Source organism: Neurospora hispaniola (genome assembly GCF_033458365.1).
Source record: "Neurospora hispaniola strain FGSC 10403 chromosome Unknown B0T23scaffold_3, whole genome shotgun sequence".
Classification (NCBI taxonomy): Eukaryota; Fungi; Ascomycota; class Sordariomycetes; order Sordariales; family Sordariaceae; genus Neurospora; species Neurospora hispaniola.
In genome coordinates this window covers 986,316-1,004,739 of record NW_026944408.1, presented here as the reverse complement: position 1 = coordinate 1,004,739, position 18,424 = coordinate 986,316, and the positions used below count along the sequence as shown (strand labels likewise).

Genomic DNA, 18,424 nt, shown 5'->3' with positions numbered 1-18,424 from the left:
AAATCCAGAATCAAATCCTCAAATTACCCTACGATTCTGGGCCATCGTCACAGGTACACTTGAGCGAGACATCCACTTGAGCGTAAACCTCAAAACATTCAACCTCAATCACATTGACAGCGAGCTAGGACAGAGACCTCTAGCGTAAATGTTCTTTCTCATCTAAGCATGAAGGGTATCTTTCTTTGAAGACCTACCTAGTTCATTTCTACTACCCTCTCTCGGTGACAATTACCGTAAACATCCCACCCAGCTGGTGAGCAGTAGTCTTGCAGCGCCCAAGGGCGCAAACAAAGCGCGTGTTTATCTCTGACTCTCTTGGTGACTAGACAGATCCTTCGAAAATCTTTCAAGCCGTGATGCTTTGAAAAGGATCCTCTTCCTATTGTACAACACAAAAAGCTGAGGATAGTACCTATCGACTGCTACCACAAGTCTGCGGTAAGATCATCACTAATCAACGAGGATGAGAGGCGAGATGCCTGCGCCCGTCCTGTTAGGGAAACAAGAGAGTTGAAATCTCCTGTTCACACCTCGACTGATAAGCCGTCGTCATAAGTCATATAATGCCTTGACAGAGCAATGGCATGACGAGATATGGTGAAGGGTATAAAACCCGGCCATCTTGACCTGGACAGTTTGATGATCTGCAAGTGCAGTTGTGGTGCAACATGACCTGTAGATGAGACTTTCCGGAAAAATAAAGGAAAATTTTGGAACCCCGGCTGACCTCAGTGAAAATAGTAACCCGCAAAGCATGACAATAAGGGAATACGAGAAAAAAAAAAGAACAAAGCCACACCCATACCACCTAGACGTCAAGGTGAAAACAGACACCAGTGAGCGTCTGAAAGCAATAAACCAACCTCTAGACCGTATCCTCTACTAAAACGCCGTGATCATGTTCGAGGTCGAGATTGTCGCTGTCATGGGCCATTCGTCGTGTGGAATGACCATGGCGACAAGGGACCAGGAAGGTCAATCGATATGTGCTGTTTCGCTTCAAGTGGTGCTTTACCACCGGCGGTTGTTAAGCGGAAGGGCATTAGCACCACCGACGGAGCCGCCGCCACCACCGCCGCCACGGCCTAATGAGGGTTATTAGGATTGGAACTGCCAAATTCACCTGCGTGAAAATGACTTACCACCGCGCCATCCACCGCCGCCACGGCCGCGATAGCCACCGAAGCGGCCACCTCCACCACCACTGTAGCGAGCCATCTCGGCAAGTCTAGGGTCAATCTGCTGCTTAGCTTCTTGAAGGACACCGACGAGCTCACGAGCCTGCTTGGAGTCTGTAGAGGGATAACATTAACATTTCGTTCGGCTAAGGATGGGCAGATTCAGGTGACACTTACTGTCAGTGGTGAAGAAAGTAATGGCAGTACCCTTCGCACCGGCACGACCAGTTCGGCCGATACGATGGATGTAATCCTCGGAGTTGTTGGGGTAGTCATAGTTGAGCACGTGAGTAATGTTGCGCACATCTTATTTGAAGGACCGTGGTTAGCAATAGCAGGGTTTGGAATAACGACATTCCAGAACGGACGGAGAACACGAATATCTAGGTATGTTCTGTGATCCTCTGGTAGTACTTTTCTCCTTGGCAGGTGGGCTGTCCATTGCGAAAAATATGCCGGGTTGGGATCCAAGGTTCCAGAGATCCTTGGGCCATGCATGCAAATCCCCTTGGGAATCTTGGAGACAAGCTTGACGGGAATCAAGAAATGCCTACTCCTCGCTTGTACCACAACTGGGATAAAAAGGTACAATTGAAGAATCACGCGGGCGTAGCATAGTCCACTGTTTCTGCTACGTCACGAACCCAAGACTCCACTCAGATAGACCGAGTCGACACAAGGTCAGGCAAGTTCGCGCAATCAAGAGAGCCCCTAGACATAAGAGTAAAGCACAAGCACATACGTATGCTGGAAGTCGCCTGAGATGGGGGAGAGAAGAAGGGGGGGAGGGGTTTGGGCAGGGCGGAGGGGTAAGATGGATACATACCGATACCACGAGAAGCCACGTCGGTGGCAACCATGATAGGGCTCTTGCCAGTCTTGAACTGGTCCAAAACCCAGTCACGCTCGTTCTGTTGCTTGTCGCCGTGGATGGAAAGAGCGGGCCAGCCGTCCTGGCGGAGGAAGCGGGTAATGTCGTCGGCGACACGCTTGGTGCCGGTGAAGATGAGGATCTTGTTCTGGTTCTCGCGGCCCTCCATAATCTTCTCAAGATGCTTGATCATGCGATCACGCTTCTCGGACTCGGAAACAACCTCGACGATCTGGGTGATGCGGTGGTTGGCAGCCAAGTCCATGGAACCGATGTTGACCTGGATGAAGTCGGTCAAGAAGTCGGCGGCCAAGTTGCGGACCTCCTTGGGCCAGGTAGCGGACCACATGAGAGTCTGACGATCAGGGCGAATCTGACCAATGATCTTGCGAATTTGGGGCTCGAAACCCATGTCCAACATGCGATCAGCCTCATCGAGGACAAGGTAGGTGACACGACGGAGGTTGGTCTTGCCAGACTCAAGCATATCGATCAAACGGCCGGGAGTGGCGATACAGACCTCGACTCCCCTGGAAAGATCGCGAATCTGAGGACCCTTGGGGACACCACCGTAGACGCAGGTGTTGCGAATGCGGGACGACTTGCCGAACTTGGAGATTTCTTGCTGAATCTGGACAGCCAACTCGCGGGTAGGGGCGAGGATAAGGACGATAGGACCGTCGCCGGGAGCGAGGAGAGGTTGAGCGTTGATGTGAACGATGGCGGGAAGGCAGTAGGTGAGCGTCTTTCCGGAACCGGTCTCGGCAATACCGACGACATCGCGACCAGAAAGAGCCATGGGCCAGCCCTGCGACTGAATGGCGGTAGGAGCAGGGAAACCCTGAGCCTTGACCTCGTCCATAACGTAACGAGGGAAACCAGCCTCGTCGAAGGTCTCGACAGGCTTGGGAACGTTGTTACCGAAGACGGCAATGGAGTGGTCTGCGCGGAACTTGTCGACCTCAGCAGGAGAGCGGTTGGCGACGCTAGGATGCTCTTGGTAGAAGGACTTCTCGAACTTGGGAAGAGCGCTCATGTCCCAGTTCTGCTTCTGCAGGCCGGCACCGAGAGCAGACATCCTGTCACCGCCGCCACCACCACCGTAGCCGCCGCCGCCGCCTCCGTAGCCACCACCACCGCCGCCATATCCTCCGCCGCCGCCTCCGTAGCCATTCGAGCCACTGTTGAACCAGATGTTAGCGATTTGATCTTGACATGCAGAGAGAGAGAGTGAGAAAATGAGCAGGTTCGCGCTAAAACATCATACCCGTGTGAGGAGTAGTTGTTAGAGTAGCCGCCGCCATTGCGATCGTACCCGTTAGAATATCCACCACCACCGCCACCGCGGCCACCGTAGCCGCCGCCGCCGTAAGATCCGGACATGTTTGCTGGTTGTTTGAAAAAGGTTGACGATTGAAGATCGGTTGTTATTGGGGTTGCTGAAGGGTAGACCGAAACGACAAGCAAACAAGGCCTAGAGGCGCAAGGGTATCGATTGTCGGGAAAAGAAGACGTCGGAAAAGACAGACGTCTAGAGACAAGAACCAAACGACACGCGTGAAGTGGTTACAAGTAAGCAGTCCGACTGGTTAGAGACGGAAGGATCGCAGATGAAGAATCTTGCAGGATCGCAAGAAGTAGGCGGGAAGGGATATTGGAGATGGAGGGTGGGTGGAAGGAAGGAAGAAAAGGGCTGTTGCGAAGGGTGAAGTGCAAGTTTTTCTGGACGGAAGTCGAAACGAAAAAAAACTCTGGGGGCACTGGACAAGGACCCGTCACGTAAGGTTAGTATGGGAAAAGAACCTGACCAAAGGGAGATTTCGATGGAGGATTGGTGGGTTCCGCTGTGCAGTGCTAGTGGATGTGAGATGCGGATCCTGTGCCAGACCCGACTCGCCTCCAAGCGGGAAGAAAAAGTCTTTCCTTTTGTTGGAGGCGGAAGGCGCAACGCGTCCCTTGCGTGCAAGTGCCCCAGAAAAATATTTTTTTTTTCTTCCCTTGGTTCCCTTTCACTGTATGTAGTCAGGTCGTTACAGCGAAGGCGGATTTGAGGGGACCATTGCCGTACCTGTCCCCCAGATTACCATGTAGGGGCGGTCTGGCACCAAAAAAAAAAAACTGGACCCGACTGGCAACACTTGGCGGGCCTGCATTCTTTCACTGTTGACAAGCACAGATAAGCACAGATAAAGCGCCGATAAGGCATATGTGGCCTTACTATTCAGGCAGAAGTCCACTTTGAACTGGCGTCACCTGGTTCACCGACTCCGCTTTGCCAGAAGGGTTCTTGCTTCACTGGTGGATTGTGCTTGGCAGTCTTTGCTGCGCGTCGCGGTTGTTGGGCAATCATCCGTCGTCGTTCACCTGTCAGGGAACGGAAGAGAGAATCTGTAATTTTGACCACATTCTATAGCAGTTGCCTGTTCACATACATGTCATGATCGATGCTAGCATGTTTCTACACAGCCGTACTTAGACCTCATATCGCCATCCATCTCCCATCTGAAGACTTAGGGAGCAGCAACTTCCAGTCCATTCCGCAGCCGACCAGGATGTACACAAAGAGTGGCAATAAATCCATCACCACCGCCTGGTCTAGTCCACCACCATCAGCCATACTCTCAACACAAATCACTACTTCCATGTCCTGAAACATTTCTCGATCACTACACTACTCACGGCCTTCAAACCCCTTCCCTGACTTGCCCTCTTCGTTTCTTTCGGACAACAACAATCTCTTCGTTTCCTCAAAACTCCAAAACTTACTCATCTTCTCCTCTCCGCCCCAACTCCTCCACCTCCTAATTATGTCCAAGTGGATGGTACGGTGTTGTTGGATTAATTCACGGTTCGCTGCTTCTTCCATGTCCTCCTTTGGCCCCCCTGATACTCTTCTTCCGTTTCGCTTACGATGCTGATGCTGCTGCTGCTGCTGTTGATGATGATGATGATGATGACGACGACGTTGACGATCATGGGCCTTGATGGCAGCTCGGAATTGAGGCATTTGCTTTGCTATAAGGAGATCATGCAACTGAAGTCTTTGATGGATTGGTGAGCTTCTAGGTAGCGAGTGAAACGGAGCCCGCATTCTATGGGTTGTCGTTCAGTCAGTCCTGCTGTGCCTTGATTACCGTTGTCCCAGGTACAGGCTGTGTCGAGCGTATTGCACATCGAGCGAAAGTGATTGTGCTTTCATTTGATATTGAGGAATAGGGTGCAGGACAGGATGAGCACAGACAAAGTAGTCCATCTGCTCGGCCAGTCGGTGGTACACTGTATAGTCTCCTGGTGAGAGCGGTGGTGGCGCCCCATCGGTTACATTGCCGGCATTGGAAACTGCATCCGAAGTGACAACATTGCCGAGTCTCAGTCCGGCTCCGGCTCCAGTCTCTTGGGCTTGCACATCGCTGACAGCGATGTGCTCGATATCATGTTCAAGTTGAGGTTTGTGCATTTGATAAAGGCAGCGAATTGTCGCTGTTAGTGCTGGAGCGTGAAGAGCACCTTAAGTCTGTTGGTTACCAAATCTTTACAACCATTTATCTACGCGATTGATTAAGCAGGCAAGATTGGCCATGATTAAAGTCGACGCTTGGTTCTTGTCTTCTTTTCTTTTCCTGTTTTCTCTTTTTTTTTTTTCCTTAAAAAAAAGCTACAAACGTTGGTATCATAAACGCAACGAAAAGGCGACGCGATAACCCGTCCACTCTCTTCCAAGGTGGTGTAAGCTCCCAGGCATACATACCCCAATAGTGTCCTCCATAATCTTCTCCAGACCACCATCTAAATCTTGTACAAATCCATTGATGTACTTCAGGATTCCAGTCCGTCTTGGCAAGTTCGAGATCAAAACCGCCCTTATACCTCTGGCTGCCAATGTGAACCTTACCCGTGCATTGTCCGAAAGAACATCACTGATACTCCGGACGAACAGTCCAAATGCCCCGCATGCTCGACCCCTTCTTCTCCAACTTGGCCACCTTCTCCAAAGCAACCTTGAACATATCTGCCTGTCTCGCTCCCGTGCAATAGTGATTGAAGTGGTCGACGAGCGACTTCGATGGGACCCTGCCACCATGTCGTTTAATGAACGCCGGAATCATTTTTTCAAAGTCCTCTGCTTTCAGGTTTCTGTTATCAGACGGTGTCGCCGGTCTCGACGCTCTCGACGGACCCGCACCGCCTGCTGCACCGCGAACACCTACTGAGCTGGAACCTCCGCGTTCATGACGGGGCGCCGGACGACCAGCTTCGCCGTACTCGCCCGTCCAAGTGACCGTGCCGATGGGCACATTTCTGGCTTCCTCACCCGCACGGCGGAGAGCCAAGGCCGCTTGAGCAGCAACTCGGTCCGCCTCTGCTTGGAGAATTCTGCGGTCTGCCTTGACCGTTGGCTTTTTGCCGTTCATGATCTCGTCGTGTTCAAGAGCGCTGTGAATGGAACGTGCAAAGATACCCTCCATCAGACGGTCCTCCTCGTTCGGTGCAGGGGCCGGTCCATCGTCGTTGAATGTTTCCAATCCTGCAACTCCTTCAAGATGACGGAGGTTGCTTGTCTCGTCCTCACTTGTGGATTCGTCCTTGACTTCCACTGGTTTGCTGGCTCCAGGGGCCCGGAGAACTGGCGTGTCGTTACCAGGCAAGACTATCTCCGTGGGTCCTGAAGACAGGCGTTTGACTTCACTGCCCTTAAATAGCTCTGCTGTCTCGGTCTTCCCGTCTTCATACGAGCTTAGACTGAACAGGTCATGAAGGTCATTTAAATTGAATGAGGTCTGCTGCTTCGGGTCCTTCAATACCTTGTTTGACAGGAACTGCTTGAAGATCTGGCGGTGGTAGATTTTTTCTTCGATAGTTCCAGCTGTCATAAGCCGGTAAATAGTGACTTCCTTCTTTTGTCCCAACCGCCATGCACGTTCTCTGGCCTGGACATCGGTTGATGGGTTCCAGTCTGGGTCAAAGATGATGACCCGGTTAGCTCCCGTCAGGTTGGTGCCAAGTCCGCCCACTTTGGTGGTTAAAAGGAAGAGATGTAAGTCCGGGTCATTGTTGAACTGGTCGACAAGCGTCTGCCGATCTTTGACGGGCGTCTTGCCATCCATACGTAGGTAGTTGATGCCATCCTGGCGCCTCACAAATGCCTCGATGATGTCCAGCATTTGAGTACCCTGGCAGAACAACAGCGTTTTATGGCCTAGACGTTTCCACATGGGAAGTAATGACTTCACCACTGCCATTTTCCCCGACTTGCTGGTACTGCCCCACTTGTAAGAGGGATCATCTTTGAGCTGCGGATCAAGCAAATCGGGATGATTACATATTTTACGCAAGATATCAATACCGTAGAGGGACTGGCGCGTCCTGTTGAGAATGGCAGTCATGTCATCCGACTTGAGGAATAGCTCGTACGCCTCGCGCTGGGGCTTGGACAGCTTACAAAATAGGACCTGTTCGCTTTTCTTGGGTAAATCGGCAGCCACGTCTACTTTGAGCCGCTGAAGTAGGTAGGGGCTGATGGTCTCTTTCAACGTCTCTGCACATTTCTGAGCAGTCATGATCTGAAGGTTGGTTGCGTTGGCATAACCGCCAAGTTTGATCGGGATCTCGAACTGATTTCGAAAGGCAACCAAGGTGCCGAGACGCATGGGGTAGATGAAATCAAAGAGAGACCATAGTTCTGTCAAGTTGTTCTGCATTGGCGTGCCGGAGAGAATCACACGGTTGGGCGTCCGAAGTTCCTTGCAGTAAATGGTGATTGCTGTGTTTGGATTTCGGATTTTATGTCCTTCGTCCAGAACAGCATAGCCCCAGTCGACCGGGATCAATATATCGCCGTACGTCTGCAAACCGGCATAAGTTGTCACCAGCACATGGCCATGCTTAACAACGCGATCGACGATCTTCTTTGCAGCCTGGCTTGACTTTTTAGGCTTTCTCTTGCCGTAGTCATCCTCTCTGTCATCAAGCGCTCCTTCGTTGCGGACATTGAGCATGCCACTGCCAGACGAGTGAAGGATGGATACTCGAAGTGGTGGCCACCAGCGGTGAAACTCGTTTACCCATTGACGCAGAACTGTTGCCGGGGCTACAACAATGACGGGTTTGTCGAGCTTTTGACTGTAGTGTAACGCAGCCACGAAAGAAATCAGTTGCACTACATCTCGTCAGCAACGTTCCGTGGATTCCCAGGGGGGACATCGGAGAGAACATACCAGTCTTTCCTAAACCCATCTCATCTCCAACTATACCTCCAACTTGCTGCGCGTACAGCTCAGCTAGCCACTGTACGCTGGTCTTCTGATAGTCGAAGAGAGCTGGGTAAATGTCACCTGGCAATTTCAGCCCGTTTTCGAACTGGTGGTCAGGCTGGTCAGGCGCTGGCTTGAACCATTCCTCTGTCCCATCATCATTCTTATCAATTGGCTGGCCGAGCCTCTGCTGACGAGCCCGTCGTGCATTGCTCCTGCGCGTTACCCAGCCTTTCAGTCTTGCTTGATAGACTTTTTCGTTGCCATCATCGATCCCGCTCAGATCGACCTTGTCATCACCATCGGCTTCTCTGACTGCTTTCTTCCGCTTCTTGAGTGTGGTGCCCGCCATTTCATAATCATCGTAATCGTCGGATGCGTCGGCCTCAGGAGAAGCCGCTTCAGATCCAGACTCTCCCGGCACAAACTCATTGTCGGATTCGGGCGGCGGCTGGACCCTACGCCTCTTTCGAGAACGTAGAGAAAATTCGTCCGCGACAGCTACGGTAGCGACCTCATTTTCGTCGGCAAAGCCAGGGAGACGAAGATTTTGATGGGATCGAGGGCCGTCGTTTTCCTTTTCTTCCAGCTCTTCAGCGACAGCCTCGTCTTCTGCGTCGACAATGGCGTTGGCGAGATCACCTTCAACCTCGGCAGGCCTGGGTCCACCAAATTTGGCAAACGGCGTGATCTTGCCCGTTCGGATGAGATATTCTCGTTGGGTCTCGTTAGGGAGTATTTTGCCGGTGGCCGGGGCCAGTGTACCCGTCTCGCCCTGCTGGTTGCGCTGTTCGATGCGGGCACGGAAATCGGCAATGTCTTTGTCGCAAAGTTCGATTTCGGCATCAATTCGCGCTATCTCCTGTTGTATGCGTAATCGTGCAGTTGGATTGGTGATGCCAGGTCGCAGTTTCTGTTGCTGTGTTTTCTTCTGGTTCTCGAGTCTCGTACGAGTGGCCTCGGCCTTTTCGATGCGTTTCTGATCTCTCTTGTCTTCGGCTTCGATCAAGGCACGGCTGGCTTGTAGGGTGATATCACGTTCCAAATCGTCTTGGTCTCGAACGTTTTCAGTAAGATTCTTGAGCGCAGCCTCTTCGTCGAGCTCGTCAGCATTTGGCGCACTTGGTGTATCAGCGGTCGAGTTTTTGTTGTCGAGTGTCATTGCTTCTGTGTGTTCGGCATTGGGCGTCGACTCGGGCAAGGCCTCGGTTGTCTTTGAACATTGAGTTGTATCAGGGTCCATGATGGAAGAAAGAATGCAATGCCATTGACTAGAGCAAGCAAAATGGAGGGAGGAATGGCAAACAGGTATAGATAGCACTTGTGATTGTCGACTGTCTAGTCTAAGATCTCAGCGTTGGCTGAAAATCTTGGCTGGTTCCAGGTGACAAAGAAGCGAGGGACGATGGACAGTGTGGTCAAATATTGCAATGGACGGGATGAATAGGGTAGGTGAGCTCTTTCTGGTGGAAGTAGTACAACTGGACCTCAGGCGGAATCAACGAGTGGCATTAGAGAAGCGACGGATCGTAGCGGAGTCTTCCGAACTGGAGGCAAACGGAATGATGGATTCAGTTGTTGCGATGAAAAGTCAGAAGCCGCAGTTTACAGATCGAAGCTGCAGTGCTGTTGCCTGTTCTCTGCTTTTTGCGCCCGCTTTTGCTGCGTGTGATAGGCATTACTTGCGCAAGTCCTGGCAGGCGCAACATTAGGTATCAAACCCTGGCCCCCGATGACGCATTGCAAGTTCAGGGTTCGCGGAAGCGTTGGAGATCCTCTGCTTTTGGCGACGTACTTGTACCGACACGTCGTCATGTGACCTGGGCAAAGTGATTACTAAGCATCCCGATATCGCGACTGCGCGTAGTGCTTGCTCTGTTTCCACTCAGGCTCACGGTATGTAGGTTACAAAGGCGTAGCATATACTTTGTCATTCATTGCGAGCATCTCCTCTGCTTCGATTTCTCTTTTCCGGTTCCCTTATGCTATCACATGAGTTTAGCTGAATCCTTTTCATCATCCCTTCCTTCTGCTCTCAAACTTTAGTTCCATTTCTTCTCTACCACCACGAGAATCCCTAAAAGACCCATATTCCTCGCTCTAATCAGGTGCTTATAGCTGGTATGGCTCGATTCGTCACAAACATGTCGACGACAACACGCCTACTCGCACAATCAGTCCCTAAGAACGGTGTGACACTACCACCATGGCTTCACAACATCACTCAAAGTATTTCAGCTGCGCCCAAGCTCTATGCCTGGACTCCCGAAAACCTACCAAATAGCCGAAACAATGGACAATTCCAGTCGGCAACGCCAAAGGATCTTCAAAGACGCATCTTTATTCTTGGCATTGGTAACCTCGGTAGGCTCTATGCCAACTCCCTGGGAAAACTGGGTGAAGAAGTCCCGGTGACACTCGTCCTTCACCGGAAAAGTTTGTTAGAGCACTGGGTTTCCGAGCCGGGTATTGAGCTGACACGACACGGCGTTACCGAAAAAATATCATCTTTCGACGTAGAATGGTGGACAGAGGAAGCACCAGCACATGGGCCTGTGAGGGAGGTCTGTGACGGGCACAAGATCGCTAACCTTTTGGTCGCCACCAAGGCCCCAGACGCTCTGCCTCAGGTAGACAGACTGCGGCGCTATCTTGATGGGAACTCAACTGTCGGGTTTGTTCAGAATGGCATGAACAAGTTGTGGCCGCCTTACGGCGCCATATATAGTGAGCATCGCTTCCCGCCTAGACAACACCCGAACTGGCTGGTCTGTGTGACGACCCACGGCGTGTTTTCTCTGGGTACCTTCAAGAGTGTTCATGCCGCTCCCGCTGATATCGCCATGGGCTTGGTGTTGCCCAACCCAAACACGGCACACGCAGCAGACTACCTCATGGAACAAATTGGGAGGGCGCCCGAGCTGGAGGCTCGTAAAGTGCCACGGAATGCACTCTGGGTTCTTCAACTGGAAAAGCTCATCATCAACTCACTTATCAACCCCTTGACAGCTGTCATCCGTTGCATGAACGGTCATCTTTTTGACCAGCCAGCACCTGAGCTGAAGAAGCTCATGGACATTTTGGTAGATGAGGCCAGTCAAATACTCCAGGCTTTGGCTCAACACCCGAGTAGCAAAGATATTCTCTCTGGTGCTGACTCGGCCCCGGACGCCGACTTGAGCAAGGAAGCTCTCGTAGAGCGTTTCTCGGCTGTGCGGCTTAACGCAATGCTGCAACGAGTTGGAGAAAAGGTGAAAGACAACAGGAGCTCCATGTGTCAGGATGTTATGGCTGGGAAACAAACCGAAGTTCGAGAGTTCAACGGCTGGTTGGTACAGATGGCGGAATATCTTGGCTTGGAAGCGCCCAACCATAAAAAACTCTGCGAGCTTGTGGAAGGCGGTGTTATCGGAGAAACAAGCCTCCTGGAGGCTTACTTTGGCAAGAAGTAAATGCCTTATATCAAGGAGAAGGTCGTCCTGTACCCAGTTTACCATGATGTCAATGGAGTGCCAAGCAACAACGTCTGGCCTTTGTTGTCGAGTACAAACCACAATCGCCCATTGGAAGGCTCTCGGTAGCCACAGGGACGGTACGCCGACTTGAGGCACTGACGGATGCCAGCGTTCCCAGGAACCGAAACACCATTCACCAAGCGGTGCCAGTCGCCTTGTCCAACAGTAGGGTGCTTCTACGGAGGAAGTCCCGTTCGGTCCTGCCTACCCACTGCCCCTCCATTGCTGAATCACTGCTTTTCCGTATCTGACACTGCTCCAGGAGCTCTGCGTCACATCTTTCAGTCTCACACTTGTCGCCACCCCCCCGCCCCCCCCCCCCCCCCCCCCCCCCCCCCCCTACTCTACTCTCACACCCTCCTTTACATACATGAGTCCCAGCGAGCGGGCATACAATTCATTACTGGATTGTTTGTTAGCTTGGTTCTTCAAGTATGGGCTGAACAGGGAAGTTTTGGAGCTCTCATTGGCCTTTCAAGAGAGGTACTGTCTTCCGTTCGAAGCGACATGGGATAACGGCAAGGGTTTGGGACGCCACAAAGCCTCTGATGGCTGTCCTTTTATACTTGTCTCCGTCTCCTTCAAGGCCTTCACGATTGAAGATATAAATCGTACAGCGTTCACCTTTTTGAAAGCTGAACACTTTCCTTTGTCCTAGAAAGCTTTGGTTTTCTTGTACTAGGGCTCACAAACAAACCAGAGCTGGATTGTACTGCGTGGTAAGAAGCTGCGGAAAGCGGGGAGGAAGCGGGACCACCACTTCCCAAGCATCCCACAGACTTGGTTTGCCCTGTCACGCATGCTTTTCACGCCAACTTTCCGAATCGGCACCAAGCCTGTGACCCTCGGGCGGTGCGAAGGTATCCTCCTTGTTTCTCTTCCATCGAATCGAATACTTTTTCTCAGCTCATCCTATCCTTTCCTGGAGCGTGTCTCCGTGTGTCCCTGTCGTCTGTACGTGCGTCTCGGACTGGAGGGTGGGTGGACGGCGGAGCCTTAAAGCAGGGCCGATATATCATATTAGAATGGTTGATATAAGCCGGGTTTTGCGCAGTATAAAACATACCATTATTGCAGAATTGGACAGCGAGTTAGCGAGTAGCAAGTGCGGAATCATCATCCATCATCACACAGCCATCGCATTCCCGATTATCCTTCCCGTTCCCTCCACCATGGCTCCAGCCTGGCTCGTCGCCTCTCTCTTCCCCCCTTCGCTGATTTCTTTCGTTTGAAATGATGTGGTTTCCCTGCTCTCTTTCCATTATGTCTCCCTCGTCCGGACCTTCCGTTGTTTGATTTTGTTCTTCTCCACCCCATCGTGGCCGAAGGCCAGAGGTAGTCGTCATTCGAGGCTGTGTTTGGGCAAGAAGCTCATAGGTACCTAGGTAGTCGCGTCATCTCGTCATCGTTTCTTTTTGCTCGATTGTCCTCAGGCTAGTGGCCTAGGGTTCTGCAATGTGTCGTGCGTCTCTAGCGTGCTTTTTCGTGAGGCGGCCGAAGGTAACAACAAACCTGCCATGTGAGTCATGCAGGTCATTATCCTAATGTTCATCCCCGCGTCGGTGGCTTCGTCTCTTCACCGATAGTGACCGGTATTTGTCAAGAACCGCACTATCGTACAGTCCACCCTGTGCCTTCCTTCACGGAGGGCAAACACCATCGGACAAAATCTGAAGCACCTGCGCCGCCGTGCTTGCCTTGCCAACCTGAACCCAGGCCAAGTTGGCAGGATCTCCTCGAGGTCATATAACTCAACTGATCTCATTGAGGGTCTCTTCAATGTGCCCTACCCCGCTCCACGGTCCGGCGTTCGATCCGATTGCACGCCACGATTTCGCATTGAGCAAAGCTGGGATTTCAATTGTCGACACGTCCCCCGTAGCCGTTGCTGAGGAGAATAGTAGTGCCCTACTACTGTGGATCTTGTTTTCTCTTTGATTCATTTCCTGTTCACCACCCTTGGTGAGAGGAGGTGAAGCCGAGAAAGGAGCTGAGCTGGTAGTGAAAAGTGACGTCCCTGCTGCCAAATTCTGACAACAGCAAACGATTGATGGTCTGAACAATTATCACCACCAAGAAAAGGAAGAAGGTGTGCACGACGGAGCGAAGCATAGGATCAAAGTAGGGAAGAACGCATTGAAGAGGCAAGAGCCAATAAATTGTCTTGATTCGGACATTTCATTTCCGATTTGGTCCATCGTCCGTGTGAGGTCCCCTCGGACTGCCTCGCTTGTTGTAAGTGCCGGTCTTTCCCGGACATGCAATCAAGACCTAGCGGGAAAAGCTCCGGACTAGCATCATTGCCTTTTTGGGGACCGCCTTCTTCTTCGAGACAAGAGAGGGACAGACCGAGACTGTCTTTGTGGACAGAGACGAGACATTTGGAGATCCTCGACCGCAGTATACGTGGGTACTAGCCTCGTTCGGAGAATCCGTCCATTTGGGTGGCATTCGGCTACGGAGGGCAGAGTAACAGTCGAGTCATTTCGGGCTGAATGGTCGATCTCGCAAACACCTTTCGCAAGAAACATCTCTTTCCAGACAGTCTTTTGATCCACTCTCTATCTTGGTGTTATTCAAGCCATACACCTTGTAGCAGAGGGCGTTAATCCCATGTGGACCGCAGGGAACTCAGCTTGTTTGGGATAGGTACAGGTAAGGGAAGCAAAGGTTATCCATAATGGAGTGGCTATTGTATATGTCAGGCTCGTAGAGATTCCCCTTCCACACCTCATCTACTTATCACCATCTACCAACCTCGGAAAGTCATGTCGAACAAATCAGGTAAGCAAGCTTTCTACCAGGAACCGCTGGATCAACGTGACACCAAGTAGGGCTTACTCGGCGCGAAACTTCACACAGGCGCCAAACTTCTTTTTTTCAGATGTAACTACGAAAGCTAGAGGCATAACCCCTGCCCTGCCCTGCCCTGCCCTGTCTCCAGATGTCATCACTCACCCAAGGCTTACAAGACGCCCAGAGGGTGTTAGTTGGACAAAAAAAAAAAAAAAAAAAAAAAAAAAAAACATGACCTTGTGCTGATTCCTCTTCCCGCCTCACGGTCAAGACTACATGTAGCATCATGTTTAGTGCTGCGTGACATAACGAGATGTGATTGCCGAGAGAGCATCCTACGGTACACTGCTTCTTTACAACATCACAGCACGACATCACTACCCGTTGCGGGGCGCACAAGCCGAAAGAAGGGCAGAATCCTCGCTTTCTCGCTCGCTTCACTTCCTACAACGGCTAACGAGCGACGAAATGGGCGAGACGGGCAGGCAGGCACGCAGATAGGTTCCGTTATGTAGGTAGGTAGCGTGACGTGAGATCAACGAGTACTACACGACAGGGTAGTAAGGCAGGGCATTGTACGATGTATGGACCGTTTCACCGTCCATCTCCCCGCAAGATCCTGGCCCTTGTTCATTCACATCGAGGGTCAAACTACCTAGTTACCTACCTATGTTCATTTCGGTCGCTCAGTGACATCTCTGGAGAGTATTGAGTAAGTACCCTTAAGAGATGTCTGTTGTTGGATGAGAGCTACCATAGCAGGAAGACTGGCCTAAAAAAAGCGACAGGGGAGCGAAGCCTCACTGTCCAGTTCATCAACTTAGTCTCGCAGTATCAGCTATGGATGGTGGACGATACGTCATCATGGAAGAAAAGAGCACGATTTCCCTGCGTTAATATGAAGACGAGACTGGAGACGAAGGGCTTCAATCCCAGCGACAACCCTGCTGCCTAGGTAACGAGAGTAGGAAAGGAACCAAGCTATTGGATACTGGACGTGTTTCAGAAAACGCCGTTGGTTTGAGAAACAGCAACTTAGTCTGTGTAAGGCATGAAAGACGGGAAGTCGAAAACATATCAGATTGCTCTTTGCACTTGGCGCATACAAGTCGGTACTCGGAAGTTTTCGTCATCGTCAAGACTAGGTAGGTAGGTATTGTTGGTTGGCCTTTCCATGATGTCTCCGCCCCTGCCTCTCTGTCCAACATTGACTCCCAAAGGTGGGTGGTCTCTACACTAGTTCCTACCTGATGGGGCGGGTTGGATGTTCGAATCTCATTGATCAGTAATGTGTACGTATAAACTTACTGAAGTACCGATGATGTTCCCTTTGATGTTCTTGCACGGTGCTATTCCTGGTACACCGGATCATCTGTCCTGGATCATGGACAGAACAAGGTTGCTGGATACGAACAGAGTGATAAGAGGGATGAACTGTGAAAGACCGACATCAATAGTGGAGCAGTAGTAACCTTATTACCATACTGAGCAGGGACTTTGTTTTCCAAGATGACGCTAACGTTAATTTCCGAATAACCGTTGAGAAATCGCCTCATTCGGTATGCATTGCAGCTCGGCTCAAGAGACTCGTCTGGATCGTCTAAGCGCAATGCCAGGGGAAAGCGAAGGGCCGACTTGGCGATCGTCGTTCATTACACTAGTCCCCAGAGCCCCCGCTTACACCGCAAACTTACAGTGCTAGTTTAGTGCAGCGTCTTGTAGCCTGCTGTGACGGGTCGTTTGTCTCGATCCGAAACCTCGTTCGCCGTGATTCCGAACGCCCCAACAACCCCCACGGTAGGCAAATAGGTATGTTCCTTTTTCAACGAATGATACAATGCACAGTGGAGGGAGACAGACGCGAGGAGGGGAAAAGCGATAACTCACAAAGGGCTGTTTCAAGCGCCGGCGGGCAGGATGGGCCGGAGCATAGCAGAGAAGGCACCGTGTCAATAAAAATCCCAATGTTGTGCCTGAAGTACAATGGTCGAAGTGAGTGATCATGCAAGGTAGGTTATTTGGTCTCAGGAAGCATAGTCAAGTCAACGAGGAGGAGGGGATTAGAGAATCAAAGAGGGAATTGAGCGATTTGATTGACAGACAAGTACCGAAACGTCCTCTAGATCAAGGGTTTCATGACTTTCATCGACATGGCAACAGTATGGGGAAGCGGTAATGTCTTGGCAGTGAGTCGCTCCTCTGGTCTGATATCGAACGCAGAACATGAAGGATCTCCACTCGTATATCAAATACTCGGTGAGAGTGTATCAGGAAAGCTTTATTTTTGGCTCTCGTCCCCAGCGTGCCAATCGGTGAGCGGTTGAGGAGGCTGAATACATAGCGCAGGCTTCCTTAAAGAACCGCAGGATTGACATTGTTTGGCCAGATTTAGTGGAGGCGAATTACAAAACCGACAATGGCGTTGAACGACTGTTGTTCGCTTCGCGGCAAACTAACAAAAGATCCCCTGTCCACTCTAGTTGCTGGTGTAGTTTCGTCTGGCGGCTGGAGAGAACCGGACGAGATGAGATGGAACGAAATATAGAGAAACACAACTTGTAAGAGAACGTTGGAATTATGCAGAGATCAAGCAACCGGAGGTTTCGTATTCACTGAGAAAGGATACTATCAATTCACATCCTTCCTGCCTTGACGCAACAGGAACCCAGCACGTTGGTTTAAACCCCTTTCAGCACGCGGATCTGCGACCGTTTTAGACGACCCTACCGAACCGAACCGAACAACCGAGCGAAATCACAACCAATGGAGCCGAGGGGACTGACTAACCGACAGACTGCCGGACCCTTTCAAGGTCCTGGATCGATGCTAACGTTGTACCTTATAGTGGGTAACACAAATAAACGCAACACTGGTCATTTCCTCGTAGAACTCGTACGAACTTATTAGGTCGTTGAACAACAATACGATCGAGGTTCAACCAATCTGTAAATCTTAGTGTATCAAACATTTTACTGAGCTATCAAAATAAGGAGTTTGTTTGGCATTTTGCTTGAGTACCTAGTGCGCAACTCACAAGGCACCTAACAAGGTTAGTATTGAAAGGAGAAGCCAGTGTCCTAACCATTATGAGTCTCTACAAGCCCGCTGTAACTAACATGCCAAGCTAGATACCCTTGAATAATACCACTCTTTCACCACCATAGATCACCAAGATCGCACGAAACCCTCATGGGCTTACAATGGTTTACAGAATATCAACCTGAGAAAATACCTACTTTTGTTTGCAGATATGGTGATGTGGTCAAATTGAGGAGTGACGAAGGCGACCTTTTTAGCCTTTTTGGCGGGAAAATTTCAAGTTGTGCGTTCATTCATGGTACCCACTGTAACTAGGTACCATGTATGACCGTTATTGATATGACCGATCATCGTCAACGGTCGATGCTGGAACATCGGACATGGGGCACGGTGCTTAACTTCTGGGGACAGGGAGGGCATCGTCAATCTCCGTGCTCCTAGACTCCCAACAATGGCGTCAACGGCACATGACAGCCATTCAAAGGGTAGCGTACCTCGAGCGTACCTACACTAGGGCCACCCGTCGACGGGCGATGTAACGGTGCCTGTGTTTAGTTCCAAGAATGAAATAAATATCAGACCATTTTTTCACAGTCGCGTTCCTGTTTTGCTGGGTAGGGGACATCACTGCCCAGAGACCTGACAGGCTGACATGGGAACCGGCTAAGATGAACACAATCTTGTGGTTCAAGATAGCGGTCTACTATGTAGTCATTTATCCAACGCCTTTTAAGACGCCTCGTCGCCGAATAGGAAGGTGGCAAAGTGACA

At 51.0% G+C, this 18,424-nt stretch overlaps 4 protein-coding genes across 4 annotated transcripts; 1 reads left to right on the top strand and 3 right to left on the bottom strand.

Annotated features, from left to right (window-relative positions):
* Positions 1 to 1,014: 1,014 nt before the first annotated feature.
* Positions 1,015 to 3,435, bottom strand: B0T23DRAFT_394448 (ATP-dependent RNA helicase dbp-2; the record flags this gene model as incomplete). The annotated part of the gene is made up of 6 exons (XM_062838128.1): positions 1,015 to 1,088; positions 1,146 to 1,295; positions 1,359 to 1,487; positions 1,596 to 1,709; positions 2,008 to 3,233; positions 3,320 to 3,435. The coding sequence occupies 6 exons, from the start codon at positions 3,433 to 3,435 to the stop codon at positions 1,015 to 1,017; spliced, it is 1,809 nt and encodes a 602-aa protein (XP_062693743.1).
* An 838-nt stretch (positions 3,436 to 4,273) lies between these two features.
* B0T23DRAFT_419061 (uncharacterized protein) lies at positions 4,274 to 5,509 on the bottom strand (the record flags this gene model as incomplete). The annotated part of the gene is made up of 4 exons (XM_062839691.1): positions 4,274 to 4,440; positions 4,485 to 4,499; positions 4,819 to 5,144; positions 5,187 to 5,509. The coding sequence occupies 4 exons, from the start codon at positions 5,507 to 5,509 to the stop codon at positions 4,274 to 4,276; spliced, it is 831 nt and encodes a 276-aa protein (XP_062693742.1).
* Positions 5,510 to 5,538: 29 nt separating this feature from the next.
* Positions 5,539 to 10,035, bottom strand: B0T23DRAFT_355148 (SNF2 family N-terminal domain-containing protein). Its single transcript, XM_062836150.1, has 2 exons — positions 8,268 to 10,035; positions 5,539 to 8,209 (listed from the first exon to the last, which is right to left on the bottom strand). The coding sequence occupies exons 1-2, from the start codon at positions 9,544 to 9,546 to the stop codon at positions 5,967 to 5,969; spliced, it is 3,522 nt and encodes a 1,173-aa protein (XP_062693741.1). The 5' UTR covers positions 9,547 to 10,035; the 3' UTR covers positions 5,539 to 5,966.
* A 172-nt stretch (positions 10,036 to 10,207) lies between these two features.
* Positions 10,208 to 12,119, top strand: B0T23DRAFT_376277 (ketopantoate reductase PanE/ApbA C terminal-domain-containing protein). The gene has a single exon (XM_062836945.1). The coding sequence runs from the start codon at positions 10,427 to 10,429 to the stop codon at positions 11,753 to 11,755; it is 1,329 nt and encodes a 442-aa protein (XP_062693740.1). The 5' UTR covers positions 10,208 to 10,426; the 3' UTR covers positions 11,756 to 12,119.
* The last annotated feature ends 6,305 nt before the right edge of the window (positions 12,120 to 18,424 follow it).